Below are 19464 nucleotides of genomic sequence, written 5' to 3' on the forward strand. Positions count from 1 at the left end.
AATTAAATTTTACAAAGAATTCTATTTCAATTTTTGACAATAATTGAATGTCTGTGTGTCATTTTATTAAAATTTTTTGAAAATAATTGAATTCCTAAAAAGCATTTTATTATTTATGAATATAATTGAAATCTTGCGAACGATTTTATAAGAATTTTTTGAAATAATTGAATTTCTGTAAAAAATTTTGTTCTTTTGAAAATAATTGAATTCTTGCAACGAATTTTATTAAAAATTTTTAAAAATAATTGAATTTCTGTAAAAATATTTGTTATTTTTGACAATAATTGACTTCTTCATAAAAATTTTATTGAAATGTTTAAGAATAACTAAATTCCTGCAAAGGATTTTATTATTTATAAAAATAATTGAATTTTTGTAACCAATTTTATTAAAAAATTTTTAAATAATTGAATTTCTGTAAAAAATTTTGTTCTTTTGAAAATAATAATTGAATTCTTGCAACGAATTTTATTAAAAAATTTTAAAATAATTAAATTTCTGAGAAGGATTTTATTATTTATAAAAATAATTGAATTTCCGTAAACAATTTTATTATTTATAAAAATAATTGAATTTTTGTAACGAATTTTATTAAAAAATTTTTAAATAATTGAATTTCTGTAAAAAATTTTGTTCTTTTGAAAATAATAATTGGATTCTTGCAACGAATTTTATTAAAAAATTTTTAAAATAATTAAATTTCTGAGAAGGATTTTATTATTTATAAAAATAATTGAATTTCCGTAAACAATTTTGTTATTTTTAAAAATAATTGAATTTCTGAGAAGGATTTTATTACTTATAAAAATAATTGAATTTCCGTAAACAATTTTGTTATTTTTAAAAATAATTGAATTTCTGAGAAAGATTTTATTATTTATAAAAATAATTGAATTCTTGCAACGAATTTTATTAAAAATTTTTAAAATAATTGAATTTCTGCAAAAAATTTTGTTATTTTTGAAAATAATTTAATTCTTTATAAGAATTTTATTAAAATTTTTTTAAAATAAATGAATTTCTGTAAACAATTTTGAAATTTTTAAAATAATTGAATTTCTGAGAAGCATTTTATTATTTATAAAAATAATTGAATTTCTGAAAAAAAAATTTTGTTATTTTTGAAAATAATTCAATTTATAAGAAGGATTTTATTATTTTTAAAAATAATTGCATTCTTGCAACAAATTTTATTAAAACTTTTAAAAATAATTGAATTTCTGTACAAAAATTTGTTATTTTTGAAAATATTTGAATTCTTGGTAAGAATTTTATTAAAATCTAAAAGAATAATTGAATTATTTCAAAAAAATTTCAATTAACATTGTTTTTAAAATAATTGATTTCTATCCAACAATTTTATTAAAATATTTGAAAAAAATAATTAAATTCCTCAGAATTTTCTTATTTATGAAAATAATTGAATTATTGGGAAAATTTTTATTAAAATGTTTAAAAAGAATAATTGAATTTCTGTGAAAAATTTTGTTATTTTTGAAAATAATTGAATTCTTCCAAAGAATTTTATGAACATTGTTTTAAATAATTAAATTTTTTCGAAATATAATGAATATTAAGAAAATTTTATTTTAAATAATGGAATTCTTGTGAAAAACTTTATTTGTGAAAATGATTGAATTTTTCCGATTAAATTCTTTAAAATAGTATTAAAATTAATTAAAATTCTTCAATGGGTTTAAAAATAGTTAATTTAAAGAAGAATTTTAGTTAAAAATTCTGGAAAACAATAATTGAATTGAAGTGATTAAAGTAATGAAAGTAATGAAAGTAATTTTGAATAAGTTACAGTTACAATATATTCTTATAATATAAAATAATGATTTTATCAATCGGTCATCCTTAATTATTATAAAACATGAAGACATCGATTGCTCCGAGTCGAAGACTCGAAGTGGTCGATTTCTACATGTTTTATAACAATTTTTTATAAGTTGTTTAATTTCAAGAAGATTTAGACGAACTTTTTTTTTATCAAATTGACATTTTTTCAAATAAAAAACTACTAAAATTTGTGTAAATTTACCGGCCCTCTAAACGTTAAAGAAAATAAATATAACAATGCGGAATACAGTATTATATATAAAAGTTTCATGTATTTGTAAAAATTTATTCGAATTATTTAATTTTGTAAAATATAAATATGTAGTTTTAGAAACCTGGAAAAATTCCGCTTTTTAACCTGGAAAACCTGGAAAAGTCAGGGAATTTGAAATGTGAAAAAAGTCGAAAAAGTCTTAGAATTCTACAAGGAAAATTGTGGGGAAATATTCAATAAAAGAAGGTGTTGTTTACAATTTAGAAATGTTTATATTTGTATCTTTAAATCACGAGGATTTGTCGATTTCGACCAAATGTATTTTGGTTTTTGTCTGTTCATTTAAAAGTTGAGTTTGTCGGGAATTACAGAGAGAATAGACATCCTTTCGCTTTTTCGCTTTCTAACATTAATTTTCATGAAATTCAACAAACCCGTGGAAATCGTGCCTTGAATAAAGTTGAGAAGCTAGTATATAGATCTCGACAATAATAAAAGATTATTTATTGAAATTGTTGTTTGCTAAATAAATGATGCACTATAAAATAAAGGTTCTAAATTAGAACCTGATTTCGGTATTAAAATAGAACCAAATTACGATTTAGTACCAAAATGCTAAATTGGTACCTTTCTTTTTACAGTGTGACGACGATTGAGTAATATTTAATCGCTAACGGTACGATTTTTATTCGGTAATTTGCACAAACATGAAAAAGATGAAAAAGTATAATGGCAATAGCATGAAGAGAATGAGAAACGGTTTCTGTGCGTTATGGCAACATTGTTTCCGCTGCGAGAATATAGCGGCGTATCGTGCGCAGTGTCCCTCGGGGTGATCATTCGGATTATGTGAATAGAAGCTGATATCAGGCAAATATCAGAAATTTATATGTATTGGCTATAAGCATATGGAATGCTTTATATGAAACCGGTCAGCTTCATGTTTGCTGCTGCATTAAGACTGACTGGCTTTTGCTTCTCTCCTCTCTCAAATACTGTAAGTATATCTGACGGCAGGTAACTGCACATCGACGCGGAAGAGTTGCTTCCGGGTATCCTAGAGCTAGAGTCCTGCTCTATTCCTCGTTACTTTGCGCTGCATCTGCCATTGTCCAAGAAGCGAGGCGAATGAGACAATTTTCTGGGTGGCTCGACACGAAACCTTCACGACGCTTTGCTTTGCTTTTGCTTTGCTTTACTTTTGCTGAGAAACGGAAATCGCGATCAAGTTAAATTGTTTGTTGCTGGCCTTTTATTATTGTCCTTCTTGGATTTTCAATCGACAAGAGGTCATTAAAAATCATTGAGAGAACAATTTTCTCGAACCAATAAACTTTTTGCTGCCTTTCTATTCATTAGGTGATGGAAAAAAATTGTACTCTTTCCATTCAAAAATAGTTTCTACATCAAATTCGAGATCAAATTCATTTTCTCCTGTACCTAATTTTATTTTTTAGATTATTTAGTTTTCGATTTTCGATTGTTTTGTTTTGTTTTCGATTGTTTGTTCAACATTTTCTCTACAGCGTTTGTTTAAAAAAAATTAATCTTCTTCAGGTTTTCCAAAAAAGGTCGATTCGATTTCATAAAGAATGAAATTAAGAAAGAAATTAAAATTTTATATTGAAATTCTTTCACGTACAGTTGATTGTTTATAAGATTTTTTTGGTAAAGAAAAGAAAATAATAATTGCGTCGCAGTATTCTGCAGTCGCAAATTCTTTTCCCAGAAACATATTTTCAAACTGTACGTGGAAAAGATTATTCCTGAATCATCAAAAATTTCCGGATTGAAATATTAATGAATTAATGAATTAATGAATAAATAATAAACTTATCGAAAAAGCCATTCAACATGTAGATTTGTTACAAGTTTACCACTTAGTTACGTTGTTCAATAGAAATAGCTGCTCCGACCAAAATTTATCAAGTTAATGTTTAATTAAATTAATTAACCACTCGAGGTTAATGAGCTGAATTTATTATTCAACCATTTTTTAGCATGTAGAAAAATTTATACGACAAATAGTTCTTTGAATGAAATCTTGAGTGTTGTTCACGATAAACTATCTAATTTAGGTATGGTTTTACAAATTTTTCTAGAAATTGCATAAAATTAAATGAAAGAAATGTAAATTAAAGAATTTAATCTGAATTCTTGTCATGTAAGACGAGTAAAGAATTTTTTTCTAATTAATCTCATTAAATGTTCATTAGTCAACGATGCGTTTAAATTGGATTACCTTAAGATTCTTGAGCAACTGTCCAATTTCAGTACATTGTATAAGTATTATAAAAAAATGTCACATCAGTTGCTCAAAATTCCAGTCGAGTTTTGCACTCGAATCAAACTCAAATTCACTCTTAATTAGCAAATTTGCATTTTGCGACTTTTTCGACTTTTTTTTCGAATTTTCTAAGGAAATGTGAATTTTTCTCGACTTTTTTGTAAAAAAAAATACGACTAATCGACTTTTTCGAGATTTTTTTTAGTAAAATGCGACTGAAAGTTTTTAAATTTTTAGAAAATTAAAGGAAAAAGTTTTAGTCAAAAAAATGTTGTGTTACATTTATTTACAAATTTCTTTCAAATTTTTCGAAAACATCAATAACTTCGTTTTTAAATAAATATTTCATTATTATTTTTCCATAGGAACTAAAATTCTTTAAAACATTCGAATTCAAACTTTTTTGAAATTTAACAACTTATAAATTATTATTTTATATTATAAGACTTTATAAAAAAAAAATTTTTTTAATTATTTTTTATGAAAATAATTGAATTATTGGAAAGAAATTTATAAAACATTAGTAATTGAATTTTGCAGAAGAATATTGAAATTTACATAGATATTAATTGAAATTTGGATGAGAATTTAAAAAAAAAATTTTGGAAATAATTGAATTTCTGCGAAGAATTTTCTTACTTTTGAAGATAATTGAATTTTGCAAAGAACTTTATCAGAACTTCTGAAAATAATTAAATTTCCCTGATAAATTTTATTATTTATAAAATTTAGACGAGAAATTAAAAAAAAAATTTTAAATATAATTGAACTTCTGCGAAGAATTTTGTTACTTTTGAGAATAATTGAATTTCTAGGATGAATTTTATTAATTATAAAGATAATTGAAATTTTGACAAGAATTTTATTAAAATTTTTATAAATACTTAAAATTGTGAGGAGAATTCAAAAAAAAATTTTGAAAATTATTGACTTTCTGCGAAGAATTTTTTTACTTTTGAAGATAATTAATTTTGCACAAATTTTATCACAACTTTTAAAAAGTAATTAAATTTCCAGGATGAATTTTATTATTTGTAAAGGTAATTAAAATTTTGACGAGAAATTTAAAAAAAATTGAAAATAATTAAATTTCTAGGATGAATTTTATTATTTATAAAAATAATTGAAATTTTCACAAAAATTTTATTATTAATAAAGATAATTGAAATTTTGAACAGATTTTTTTTAAAAAATGCTTAAAAATAATTGAATTTTGCCTAAGAATTTTGATATTTATAAAGATAATTGAAATTACAAGAAGAATTAAAAAAAAATTTTTTAATAATTGAATTTCTGCGAAGAATTTTCTTACTTTTGAAAAAAATTGAATTTCTGAGAAGGATTTTATTATTTATAAAACTAATTGAATTCTTGCAACGAATTTTATTAAAATCATTAAAAATAATTAAATTTCTGTAAAAAATTTTGTTATTTTTTAAAATAATTGAATTTCTGAGAAGGATTTTATTATTTATAAAAATAATTGAATTCTTGCAACGAATTTTATTAAAATCATTAAAAATAATTGAATTTCTGTAAAAAATTTTGTTATTTTTTAAAATAATTGAATTCTTCATAAGAATTTTATAAAAATTTTTAAAAATAATTGAATTTCTGAGAAGGATTTTATTATTTATAAAAATAATTAAATTCTTGCAACGAATTTTATTAAAATTTTTAAAAATAATTTAATTGTTGCAACGAATTTTATTAACATTTTTAAAAATAATTGAATTTCTGAGAAGGATTTTATTATTTATAAAAATAATTGAATTCTTGCAACGAATTTTATTAAAATTTTTAAAAATCATTGAACTCCTAAGAAGGATTTTATTATTTATAAAAAATAATTGAATTTCTGTAAGAAATTTTGTTATTTTTGTAAATAATTGAATTTCTGAGAAGGATTTTATTATTTATAAAAATAATTGAATTGTTGTAACGAATTTTATTAAATTTTTTGAAAATAATTGAATTTCTGCGAAGAATTTTATTACTTTTGAAAATAAATGAATTTCAGAAAAGAATTTTATTATTTATATCGATAATTGAAATTTGGACAAGAATTTTATTAAAATTTTTTGTAAATAATTGAATTTTACAGAAGAATTTTATTATCTAAAAAAATAATTGACATTTTAATGAGAATTTTTTTAAAAAATGTTAAAAATACCTAATTAAAATTTGGCTATGAATTTTATTAAATTTTATTAAAGTATTCTGGATTGTTTGATATTAAAGTATGTGTTGTCGAGAAAAGTGATTTTTTTAAAACAATTTTGACAATTTCGTGTTTCCTTTTTGGCGTTTTTTCTAAAATTTCGTGCGACTTTTTCGGAACATTTATGCGACTTTTCGTGACTTTTGTTGTGACTTTTGTTTTTAATCTTAAAGACCATTCGAACCCTGCTGTAATCATAAAATTTATTTAATGACGTGTTGATAGTTGATTTTCAACTAAAAAATAGAAAAACTGTCGCAAAAAAAAGAACATACAGTGGCTTAGTAATATATGAAACGACGTCTACTGCATCTAATAATCATACTCTTTTCTTTATATTATTTTGTAAGGCTTAGCTTTAAAAATAACAGACATGATTTAATATGCCTGCGAGCAAGTATACAGAATATTGTTGAGTGCTATGCGTACCTATACATATAATGAGTCGGAAGTTTTTTTCCACCCTTTTTTTATGAATATCCATAAGCACTCTACTTAATGTTTATTTTTATTTTATTATATGAGAGGGGGGGGGGGATGTTTACGTGACAAAAAAGAGTAAAAAAAAAAGAAATAATGTATTTTTTTGTTCTTCTGGCTGTGCATGCATGCCACCCACAGGGAGTGGAAACGTTGGAAGTGGTGGAAGTTGTGAGGCGGATAGAACGGGTTTCGGGAGCGGTGGAGGTGGTGGTGCTGGACGCCCGCAACCACGTGCACGGCGTACGCAACGTCGTGTCACTCACTCCGAGAAACGCTATCACTCAGGTAGCGTGTTTCGAGCCCCTCTTTCTGGGTTCAATCAAAAAGCAAAATTCTATGAGTCAGTGACCCTTTTTTCACAAGAATTTCTCCTAATTATTAAAAAAAAAAGAATAATCTAAATATTTCAGTTTTGTTTTATTAGTGAAATTTCAATTTCTCAAGATAAAAAGCAGTAAAAAGAGGGAAATTTTTCAAATTCATTACATAGTCATATAATTTACTTCTCAAGTAAATTGGTACACTTCTTAACTGTAGAATTGGTTATTCAAGAGAATTTTTATTTTCCTTGAATTGGTATTAATTTATCGAACTAGATATTTATTGTGTAGCTAGTAAAATGTCACAGCAAGAGAACTTTATAATCTGTTGTAAAATTTTCTTTTCATTACTTTTACAGTTTACTGGTTTGACTTCAGTTTATGTTAATCAATCACAACGTGCTCCAAAGCATAGGGGACACGTGACCACTAAAGAACATGACCTTAATATGGATATAATAGCAGATCTCAAATAGTTGAATAAATTTGACAAAACCAAACTGTCAAATTTTTTCTTCCTGGACTTTTAATTTCTGGATTACAGCAATGACAGATGACACAAAACAATTGCCATTATCAGCTAATTATCCCACTATATTAGGGCAAAAATTTTTTCTATTAATTTTGAGAAATTTTCTAGTCAGAACCTCAAAAAAATTGTTTTGTTTTATTATTAACCAAAGAATAAAAATATTCTAAATTCAAATGGAATACTTTTTGTTTTAAGAGGAAAAATTGAGAGAATATTAGCAGAGGATTTTTCCTCTAAATATGAGATTACTTTTTTTTGGAGTGCAGTATTCTTTAGTATTATTTGTGAGACACATGGTACAGTTTCAGAAAAACTCATAACTCTATTAGGTTCATAACTAATAACAGCTAATAATCACAAAAATTTCCTGCATTCATAGGAAATTTATGTCAATTAAGTGTTCTCTTACATTTATACAATAGGAATTTAGTGTTAATGATGTGCTCTCAATTGACTACATATGAAAATTCATAACATTTTCTTACAAAAAAAACATTTTGATAGTAATGCTTAATTCAACTTGTTATAAGAGCAAAAAGTTTTCATTTTTCCAGAATTTTTTTGAAGTACCCTTTTATGTGCCTTTTCATAATAAAATTAAACTTTTTCGGAGCACCCTTATCGATTTAAATGAAACTTAGTATTTTTTTGGTATATAGTTTCAGAAAATCAAATTTTTTATCCAAAACAATTAGTCTATTTGTAAGATACAACAAAAACAATTAGTATATTTTTAAGATACAACAATAGCTCAAAATTATTAAAATGCTGATATCTTTTAAATGGTTTAAGCTGTAACTAATATTTTTAAGAATTAATTTTGCACAACTTCAATTCTGACTTTTCTATATAAAACAGTAATTTTAGAAGAAGATAGGGTGTATTTTAAAAAAATAATAAATAAACAAATTATTGTCCTAAAATTTTAAAAGTTCAAATGAATGATTCTTCTATAATTTGGATAATTTTAGAGAAATTACAAATAATTGTAGAAATTCAATTATTTTCAAAAGTAATAAAATTCTTCTAAGAAATTCAATTATTTTCAAAAATTTTTTAAATTCTCGTAAAAATTTCAATTATCTTTAGAAATAATTAAATTCATCTTCGAAATTCAATTATTTTCAAAAATTTTAATAAAATTCTTGTCAAAATTTCAATTATTTTCAAAAAACTTTCCTCAATTCAATGATTTTTAATATCTACAATTTTAAAAAAAATTTTCAAAAGAATTCAATTATTTAAAAAAATTTAATAAAATTCTACACAAACCTTTAATTATTTTCACAAAATAATAATAATTTCACAGAAATTCAATTATTTACAAATTTTATACAAATTTCTTAGCCATAATTGAATATTAAAAGCATTAGAGCGTAAATTTTTAGAAAAAATTGAATTTTGAATAGGTTTCAAATTAAAATTTTTGAAAATCTGAATTTTTCATACTTTTCAACTAACAATTCTGTAAAATTAAATTTTTTTAAAAAATTCTCGTCAAAATTTCAATTATTATCTATTCAAATAATAAAATTCTTCTAAGAAATCCAATTGTTTTCAAAAATTTTCTTAAATTCTCGTGAAAATTTCAATTATCTTTATAAATAACTAAATTCTTCTCCAAAATTCAATTATTTTCAAAAATTTTAATAAATTTCTTGGCAAAATTTCAATTATTTTCAAAAACTTTCCTCAATTCAATGATTTTTAATATATACAATTTTTAAAAAAAATTTCAAAAGAATTCAATTATTTAAAGAAAATTTAATAATATTTCTACGCAAACCTAATTTTCATAAAATAATAAAAATTTCACTAAAATTCAATTATTTTTAAAAGTAATAAAGTTCTTCTTGGAAATTCAATTATTTGAAAAAATTCTAATAAAATCGTTCGCAAGAATTCAATTATTTTCATAAATAATAAAATGCTTTTTAGAAATTCAATTATCTTCAGAAATATTAAAATTCTTCTCCGAAATTCAATTATTTTGAAAAATTTTAATACAATTTTTGACAAAACTTCAATTATTTTCAAAACAATTTCTCAATTAAATGATTTTCAATATTTATTATTTTAGTAAAATTTTCCGAAAGAATACAATTATTTAAAAAAAAATTTGATAAAATTCTAGACAAATATTTAATTATTTTCATAAATAATAAAAATTTTACAGGAATTAGATTATTTACAAATAATGTTTTCTATAAATTTCTTCGCAGTAATTCAATTATTTTCATAAATAATAAAATTTTTTACAGAGATTTAATTATTTTCATTAATTTTAATAAAATTCTTTTTAGGAATTCAATTATTTTCATAAATAATTAAACTTATTGCAGAATTTCAATTATTTTTTTAATACAAATTTCATCAAAGGTTTTGAAAAATGCAATTATTTTTAAAAATTTTATTAAAATTCGTCAGAAGAATTTAATTATTTAAAAATTTATTAATAAAATTCTTTATAAGAATTAAATTTTAAAAAAATTTATTGCAGTTAAAATTTTAGATTATAATTAAATATTAAAAACATTAGAGCATAAATTTTCAGAAATTATTGAATTTTGAAAAAGTTTTAGAGGAAAATCTTGGAAAATTTGAATTTTTCATATTTTTAACTAACAATTCTGTGGAATTAATTTTTTTACAGAAATTTTAATTGCGGATTTTTTTATATTATTTGAAGTTTTTATTTTTAATATAAATTTAATTGAAGAATTTACGAATAATTGAAATTTCCTAAAATTAAATTTGAAAATTGTCAAAGAACTTTTTCGAAAATTATTATAAAACATGAAGAAATCGATGACTCCGAGTCAAAGACTCGGAGTTATTGATATATTCATATTTTATAGTTATGAAAAATTTAATTTATAGTTTTAAATAAAATGTGCTTAAAAAGTAGATTCACTATAGAAGGATTTCTACCATTTAGAATAAAAATTGAATTTGGAAATGATAATTTCATGTAAAATTGCCTTCATAATAAATTGAGGATTAAAAATGGAGCGTTCGCACAATAAATTTCCAGCGGTACTGTACTTGTGACATTTAGCTCTAAATTAACTCAAATTAAGTCATGTTTTGTGCCTATCTGTCAATGCGGTAGTTCCAGGTAAGAGACCTCTTTTCTTTTTTTTTTTTTTTTGTTCATTACCTACGATTGTTATTATGTAAATGCTTTTTACACTGAAATTTATTTTTTTATTTAAAATCTTCTTTTTAAATAAATAAAATAATTAACAAATAGTAAATAATATTTAAAAAATTACAATATATCACTGTAAAAAAAAGGTTCTAAATTAGAGCTGCACAGGAAAAAAGAAATGTTATTTTAACACTAAAAGTAGTGTTAAAACAACACGCAAAATTTTTAACCGACACTGTGTGATTGTAACACTACATTGGTGTTAAAATAACACTAGAGTGTGTTAAATTAACACTAGAAGGTGTTAAATTAATATACATTTTAAATGGGGTTAAAATAACACAAAAATTGTGTTAAAACAACACCATCTGAAAAGTACACGCAACAAATTTAACACATTTTTTTCTGTGTGATTTTGGTATTAAAGTAGAACCAAATTACGATTTAGCACCAAAATTCGTACTAAATTAGTACCTTTCTTTTTACAGTGTCAATTAAGTAAATATTATTTGTGTTTGAACTACAGAAATTATTGCTACGATTAAAATTTGATTAAAACAAAATTAATTTGTTTTAAGTAAATCAAAGCTGAATGTCAAAGCGAATAGAATATTTTCTTATTTCCTAATCTTCAAATAATGAATAAATTATATGTATTTTTTAAATTATTAACTCAAAAGTACTGCTTTTTTGTATCTTCAGAAAATATTTTTCTTCTGATAAATTATTCCACAATGTAATATGAGTTAAAAAATTTTATGGTGGGAATTGCTCTCAATTCGTTTATCAGAAACGTGACTTTCAGAGAATATATTCTTCTGTAGTTTTCAAACTTTTTCCAACTATTTTTTTATATCAATGGAAGTGTTCTTGAGATTTTTTAAACACTGTTCACATTTTGACACTATCAGCCTTTAGTAGATGAATTTTGAATAAATTTTTACATAAAACTGTATGAAAACGACTCATATTATTTTGTCCCAGAAAGAATCAAAGTATCTTCTTCTGTTTGCCCTTTGTGTTGTGTTAGTGTGTAGAAGTTTTTTTTTGTGTTTTTCGTTTTTTTTCCACAAATTCGAAAACCGCTTACTATTATACAATACCCGCTATTAGATTTTCACATTTTTGCTTTTGATCCGTAGAAATTTTATTTAAACCTTTACCCACTTACGTCACGAACATATTTAAAAGTGAAAATTAGTGTGATATGAAATGAGTTTTACTCATAAAATGCTTATAAAATACATAATTATGTTTGTTTTGAAGTAATGTTTATGTGTCTAGTCTTCATAACTCCTTATTTTTTGATTCCCCTTTAGTTTTCTTTTAACTGGATTACTCCTGTTTGTACTCCTGTTTTTACTCCTGTTCGTTTTTAAAAAATTGTCTTTTTGTTACCAAACTTATCGATAATTTTTGCTTTAAGTTTTGAATAACTTTCTTCCTCAGGTGGAATTTATGAGGAAATATTCCAGGAACTGAAAATACGTATAGGCTCTCATATTCGAGAGAGCCATTCTCGTCTGAGTTGTACGAGAGTTGTTGTCATTGTTAAATACTTAACGTCTCACCTTGTCCTCGGGTTCCATTTTACCTTTTTTTCTCCATAATACACACCACGTACTTGGCATTGCGGTTTTAACTCAACGAAGAAAGAGAGAAGTTGAGGGAAATAAAAATAAAACACACTTACTTTAAGTAGGATGTAGTAATTAACTTTACTTCTGGATTTTCATGATGTGCCATTAAAGCTAAACTTGTTTCAAAACGATCTTATAAAATCGTTCTAACTGATTCTATACAATTCCAAGAATCATTACTCTTAATCATACCTTAATAATTCATTAATAAATAATAAATGAATGATTATTACTTTACGCAAGTCATAATTTTATAGACCTTCGTATTTGATTTTAGAATTACGGATGATGCAAATGTTAGCTGTCAATGAGTATATGTAATTGTATAATATGTTTGGGTCGCGTGTCTTTTTCCTTAAGTGGAAATTATTTCGAGAAAAGAAAATGTTGAAGTTCTCCATAACATTCATATTTAACGGCTTGTATACTTTGCATGAGGGGATTAATAGAATCATTATAAAAACTAAAGAAATGAATGAATGTCTTGGTGAAATGCTGCAAGCTTCATCTGGTGATTTGGTAGAAAAAATGAAATACAATTGAAAATAAAATCGCTTCAACATTTGATTTGCCATAACTACGAATAGCTGTTGTCTATGTGTCGCTGTGTTGTTGTTGCATGCAGGAGGCCGGATGATTCCTGGAGGGATCGTCAGTCCCCCAGGAACTGGCGGCTCCACGGGGAACATCGGGAACACGAATTCGGCAGCCATCAGACGTGGGAATCGCAGACTCACGCGGAATGAAAGCCGCTATCACTCTGGTGAGTATAACGATCACTGGTTATCAAGAGAAAATGCTCTACGTCCCATCATAGCTACTCTTTTTCTCGGCGTAAGCAAGAAAAACTTTTCTTGTACCCATCTTTTTATCTCTATTTCTCACTCAGTGAACAAACAGAATCAGAAGATTGAAGTTTCTCAACCTACTGATTAATTTTCTTGAATAGAGAGTTACTTTTTGTTTTGCGACTGTTTCTAAATTTCACCAAAATCTCAAAATAGAAAGAATCTCAAAATAGAAAATAGGAAGAAATATTACATATTTGATAATAGAAATTTAAAAGCCTTGCGATTGTTTCCTTTTAGAATATGGAAAAGACTTGTGGGATATTTCAAGTATAGGAATATTGAACGAAATGATTACGTAGCACCAACCCCTATTTTCTCTTTTGTTTCGATCAGTTAACGGGAATGAGAATGGAATTTTCTGAAAACCACTATTCTCCGTTTGACAAGCTGTAGGGGAGACTAACTGCAACAGTTGATACAAATGGAATACTTCCGATATAGTTAATCATAAAAGAGGGCATTCAAGGGAAAAGAATGTTAGTAGATATTGCATCATTGCATGTCTGCGGTATATAAACTTGTTGCATTTTTACATCGGTTTTTAACAAATAATTCAATTCTTTGTAAAGTACAATATTTAAGATATCATTTTTATGTGGGTCCAACTTGAGAAACATTCCTTAGTCGCATAAAAGTTTGAAGATTAACCCATAAATAAGTGTTATGTTGCCATATCACCATAAATAAGTGTGATTTTTATAAAATATTTTTTTGGAAAATTGGTTGTTATACTTATATTAAAATTGAACGCCTATGATGCAAGACCCAGGCATAGATTATTGAATTTCAATGTGCTGCGTCTGGTTCTTGCATCAAGGGGTTCAATTATAAAATCTATTTAAACGAAACAAAAACCGCGCAACTAAATGGAATGTGCTTCGCTTTTGATATAGTTTCATGAGGTATGGTTACGTTGAAGGTAGGTGAAGGTAGTTGAAGGCGCAACTACAACAATCTGTGCTAAAAAAAAGTTTCAAATTATAAAGTCATTTATAAAATTAAGTATATTTTTTTATGAATATTAATGTTAGTAAAAGAACAAATATAAATACAAATCATAAAAACATTTTAAGAGCACAATCATAGCATAGTTGCCATTATTTGAGAAAATAATTGAGGCCTATTTGCAAATTTTTGAAAGCAATTTTGGTACATAAGAATATTGTAAATTTTATGTTACTCAGGCTTCACAGTCTGTCCCCTATTTCCCTGAAAATACCTTTTTTTTAATTTTGGCCCCTAAACGTACCCTATTTTGAAAATTTACCCTAAATTTTCCCTATTTTTTTCGTTGCAGGAAATCAATTATTTTCAATAATTTTTAAGTAATTTTGCAAACGAATTCAATTATCTTGATAACCAACAAAATTCTCCCCATAAAATCAATTATTTTAAGGACTTTTCATAAAATTCTTTTCCAAAATTCAATTATTTTGATAAAAATCAAAATTCTTCTCAAGAATTCAATATTATTGTCAAAAATTTTAATTAAATTCTTCACAAACTTTCAATTATTTAAACAAAATTTAATAAAATACTTTGCACGAATTCAATTATTTTTAGAAATTTTAATGAATATCTCGTCAAAAATTTAATTATTTTTATAAGTTACAATATTCATCCCAAGAATTCAATTATTTTCAGAAGTAATGAAATTCTTCAAAGAAATTCAATTATTTTAAAAAATTTTCACGAATATCTCGTCAAGAATTCAATTATTTTTATAAATAGCAAAATTTTCAGCCGAAAATTCAATTATTTTCAAATATTTAAATAAAATTCTTTGCCCCTAAACGTACCCTATTTTGAAATTTTAAAGAATTTTAATAAAATTCTTTACAAAATTTAATTATTTTAATAAGTTACAATATTTATCCCAAGAATTCAATTATTTTCATAAGTAAAGAAATTCTTCAAAGAAATTTAATTATTTTTAAAAATTTTCAGGAATAACAAGAATTCAATTATTTTTAAAAACAAAAAAAAACGAAAAGATTCAATTATTTTCATAAATTGTAAAATTTCATTTACGAAGTCAATTATTTTCATCGCAGAATTTCAAATATTTTTAATACAATTTTAAATGAATTCCTTGAAAAATGCAATTATTATTAAAACTTGAGGAAAGAATTCAATTTTAAGAAACATTTCCAAATTTCAATTATTTTGACAAATATCAATATTCATTAAAAGAATTCAATTCTTAAAAAATAAAATACTTTGCAGAAATTAAATTATTTTCAAAATTTTTTAAAAATTCCCGTCGGGAATTAAATTATCTTTATAAATAGATAGAGAAATTCTTCTCAAGAATTAAATTATTGTCAACAATTTTTTTTAAATTCTTCTCAAGAAGTCAATTATTTTCAAAAATTTTAATAAAATTCTTTTCATCAATTCAATTGTTTTCAAAAATTATTATTTAAATTCTTCTCAGGAATTCAATTATTTTTCAAAAATTTAATAAAATTCTTCAAAAAGTTTTCAATTATTTTCAAAAATTGTTATAAAATTCTTTAATATAATAAATTTCATTAAAATTTTAATTTAATTCCTTAAAAGAAATTAAATATTTTCAAAAGTTGTTAATACAATTCTTCGTAAAAATTATATTTTAAGAAACATTCAATATTATTTAATTTTTTTATTTAAATAATTGATTTCTCGAATTAAATTATTGTTTTTCGTACTTTTAACTAACAATTCTGTAGAATTAATTTTTTTGAAAAAGTTTAATTGAATTATAATAATTGATGTTATTGATTGAAAGTAGAATTTTAGTTAAAAATTCTAGAAAATGTTAATTAAATTGAAATGATACAAATAATTTTGAAGAAATTACAGTAACAATATTCTTATAATAATAAACTAATGATTTTGTCAGTCGGTCATCTTTAATTATTATAAAACATAAAGAAATGGATCAATCCAAGTAGAAGACTCGGAGTTATCCATTTCTTTACGTTTTATAATATTATTCTTATGAGTTGTTCAATTTGAAAATGTTTGAATTTGAAATTTTTGAATATCCTAATTCTAATGAAAAAAAATGATTAAATATTTATTTTAAATAAAACTATTGATGTTTTCGAATAATTTGACTTTTGAAGAAATTTGTAAATAAATTTAATAAAACATTTTTTTGAGTATCTAATAATTTTTAGAGTGAATCAGAATATTCTTTAGGGTCAGGGAAAAATATAAGTCAAAGTTGTGTTTAGAAATGAGGGAAAAGTCAGGGAAAAAGAAAGTTAAATTTTTGTGGCAACCCTGTATAAATAAATTATATTTTTATCTTTATTTAACCAATTTTTATGGTCCTCTAAAAGTCCCCTATTTTTTAATTTGCAATCCCCTATTTCTCCTAAAATACTTTTTAGGGGCACTGCGAAGCCTGTGTTACCCTTTAATTCATATTCTCACTTTTACATATATGAAAAGAATAAAAAGGAAAATTTAACTTATTCCTGTTAACTGATATCGAAAAAAATGAATAGGTGTTAAGGTAAATCGTATTTCTGGGAAAATTATTTTTAGCGTTGATGATCCTTAATAATAGAAAGAATTAAAAATTATTTAAGAATCAACTGAGTATTTTTATTATTACCTCTCATTTGTTTCTATTTTTTACACATATCTGGAATATATTTTATAAAACAAGAAACAAGTATTTCAGGTAGGACTTGAATTATTATATTTTAAATTTTTAATGCTTTTAATTTTATGTTGACTTTAATATTGTTGAAGGCAATAATAAAAATTTTAAGAGCAACATTAGTGGGTCAATAAAGATGAAAAAAAAAATGATGTCATTGCCGTTAAATTAGGTAAATTTGAATTTGAAGTCCATTCTGAGATTTCATGGTAATGAAACTAGATCGGTTTAGTAATAAACATCTACCACGATCACGTTCCGTTTTTTTTCCGCTCAAGTACCGTGATTATATACATAAAATCAAGCAACATAATCGAACCTGAGGAAAAAGAATGTCAGATCTATTTAGTTTTATTGTTACAACTTTAACAAGAAATAAATTGCAAATCATTACGACACTTCTATTTATTAAACTTATATACCTTGAAAAAAGTATATATTGATATTGGAAGAAAGTATAATAAAAGAAATATTGACAATATCACCTCGATCATTCTTTCCTTTATCTCCCACACGTAATTCATTGTTTTTAGATATATATTTATACCGCATGCTCATTTTATCACTTTTTTCTTGCATTATGTAAGTGTATAATTGCATTTCGATGTTGCACGACTTTTTTTTCTAATTTTATCCTAATTGTGCGTTAATCTACACGTATATTGAACGGTAATTATTCCGTAATATTTTTATTGTCTCCTCTTATAGAAACCATTGTTCTTAATATGCGCATTATTTGTCAGCGACATGACTCATCAGTCTGAATAACGAAGACACGTATAATATATTGAAAAGACTTAAAGAATGCACGCTGAAAAGCGAATATTGAACAATAGAGATTAAAATTGACACAATGTGCGTAACGTTTGATAAGAATATTCACATCTAGCGCCAGCGATTAGCTCTTAATGAAATAGAACAAAGCTGCACGTAGGTATCACAGCGAAAGCCGGAATGCAAGAGAAAGGTCAGAGGTGTGCTCGTTTTATAGTTTATGCTACATAATCTTGTACGTGTGAGCGTTTTATGTGTTCTTGCATTCTTAACACTCTCACTCAGGGGTTTCCAATCTGGTCGATATCATGCCAGGGGGGTTATATTTCATGCCCCCCTCCACTCTTAATTTTAAACAGAATGATTTTTTCTTTCTCTCTACTCTCAAATTTTCAGTATTTCTCTGAAATCTTCTTTCCAGATGTATATAGGTTTGTAAAGGTATTCTCTTGGACATTGAATCATTATCTTCTTACTGTAAGGAAAGTGTCAATTTGGAGCCGACTTCAGGTATTACAATTGAACCAAATATTTAATATAATTTAATACCCAAATTTAACCCATTTAATACCCAAAATCGGCTCTAAACTGACACATTTTTTTAGTGTTCCTTCTTGGAGGGATATCCATCAAAAAGTATCAAAAGCAAAATGTAGTAATGTTTGCAGTACTCAAAAAATATTTGTGTCGCGCTACGAAAAATAGGCACCTAAACAAAAACAACAACAACAACAAAAACAAAAAAAAAAACATTACAAATTAAACTTGTAAAATACAAGTTGTTTTTATGAGAGTTAATCCTTTTTATGCATAACTTACAATTTTATGTTTGTTTAGGTTCATTGCTTCGTAATGCGTCAAATTTTTTGAACACCTGATAAAAATCTTTTTTCAATGTTCTGCGAGAATTCTTTTACAATAATCCTCCAATTTTCTACAAGAATATACCCACGTTGAAAAATATAACTCTGATCAAGTTTTTTTTTAAAAAAATATGCAAACAATGTCATACTTGTCAAGTATTACAAGCAGTTCAATAATGTTTGACAAATAATCTCGACTCGGAGTCAACGATATCTTCATGTTTCATAATAATAAATCTTAAATATTGTTGAATTTAAACGAGGTTTGAATTTTAAATTTTTAAAATTTTAATTCCTATTGTAAATTAAATACCAAAGGATTAAATATTTATTTTAAATAAAACTGGAGAAAATTAAATTTTTAGAATTCATAAGAAAATTCAGAATTTTTGGTGTCCTTTTTGTTTGCCTCGTAAACTATGGAATTACCACTAATTCTAATACAAAACCTTCAAATAAAAATTTCTATTTATGTCAAGAATGAATTTTTCTGAATATTATTTAATTATCACAAAAGTTTTAATGCAATTTATTATTTTGATAAATAACAAAATTCTTCACAAAAATTCAATAAGTTTTTAGGAATTTTAATAAAATTCTTTACAAAATTCAATTATTTTCATGAATA

The 19464-nt window shown here is 24.3% G+C and overlaps 1 protein-coding gene across 8 annotated transcripts in view; it reads left to right on the forward strand.

Annotated features, from left to right (window-relative positions):
* The window catches only part of LOC122502485 (disco-interacting protein 2), a 97557-nt gene that overhangs the window by 45811 nt on the left and 32282 nt on the right, over positions 1–19464 (forward strand). For 3 of the 8 annotated variants that reach the window (XM_043612569.1, XM_043612565.1, XM_043612564.1), the window contains exons 3-4: positions 7189–7335; positions 13319–13456. The exons of 1 other annotated variant lie outside the window; for it this stretch is intronic. In XM_043612569.1, coding sequence (XP_043468504.1) covers positions 7189–7335; positions 13319–13456 — 285 coding nt within the window. The remainder of the gene's footprint in view (positions 1–7188; positions 7336–13318; positions 13457–19464) is intronic. 4 more of the 8 variants (XM_043612570.1, XM_043612567.1, XM_043612566.1 and 1 more) reach the window with 2 other exon arrangements.

This window comes from Leptopilina heterotoma, unplaced genomic scaffold (assembly GCF_015476425.1).
Source record: "Leptopilina heterotoma isolate Lh14 unplaced genomic scaffold, ASM1547642v1 Lhet_232, whole genome shotgun sequence".
NCBI lineage: Eukaryota > Metazoa > Arthropoda > Insecta > Hymenoptera > Figitidae > Leptopilina > Leptopilina heterotoma.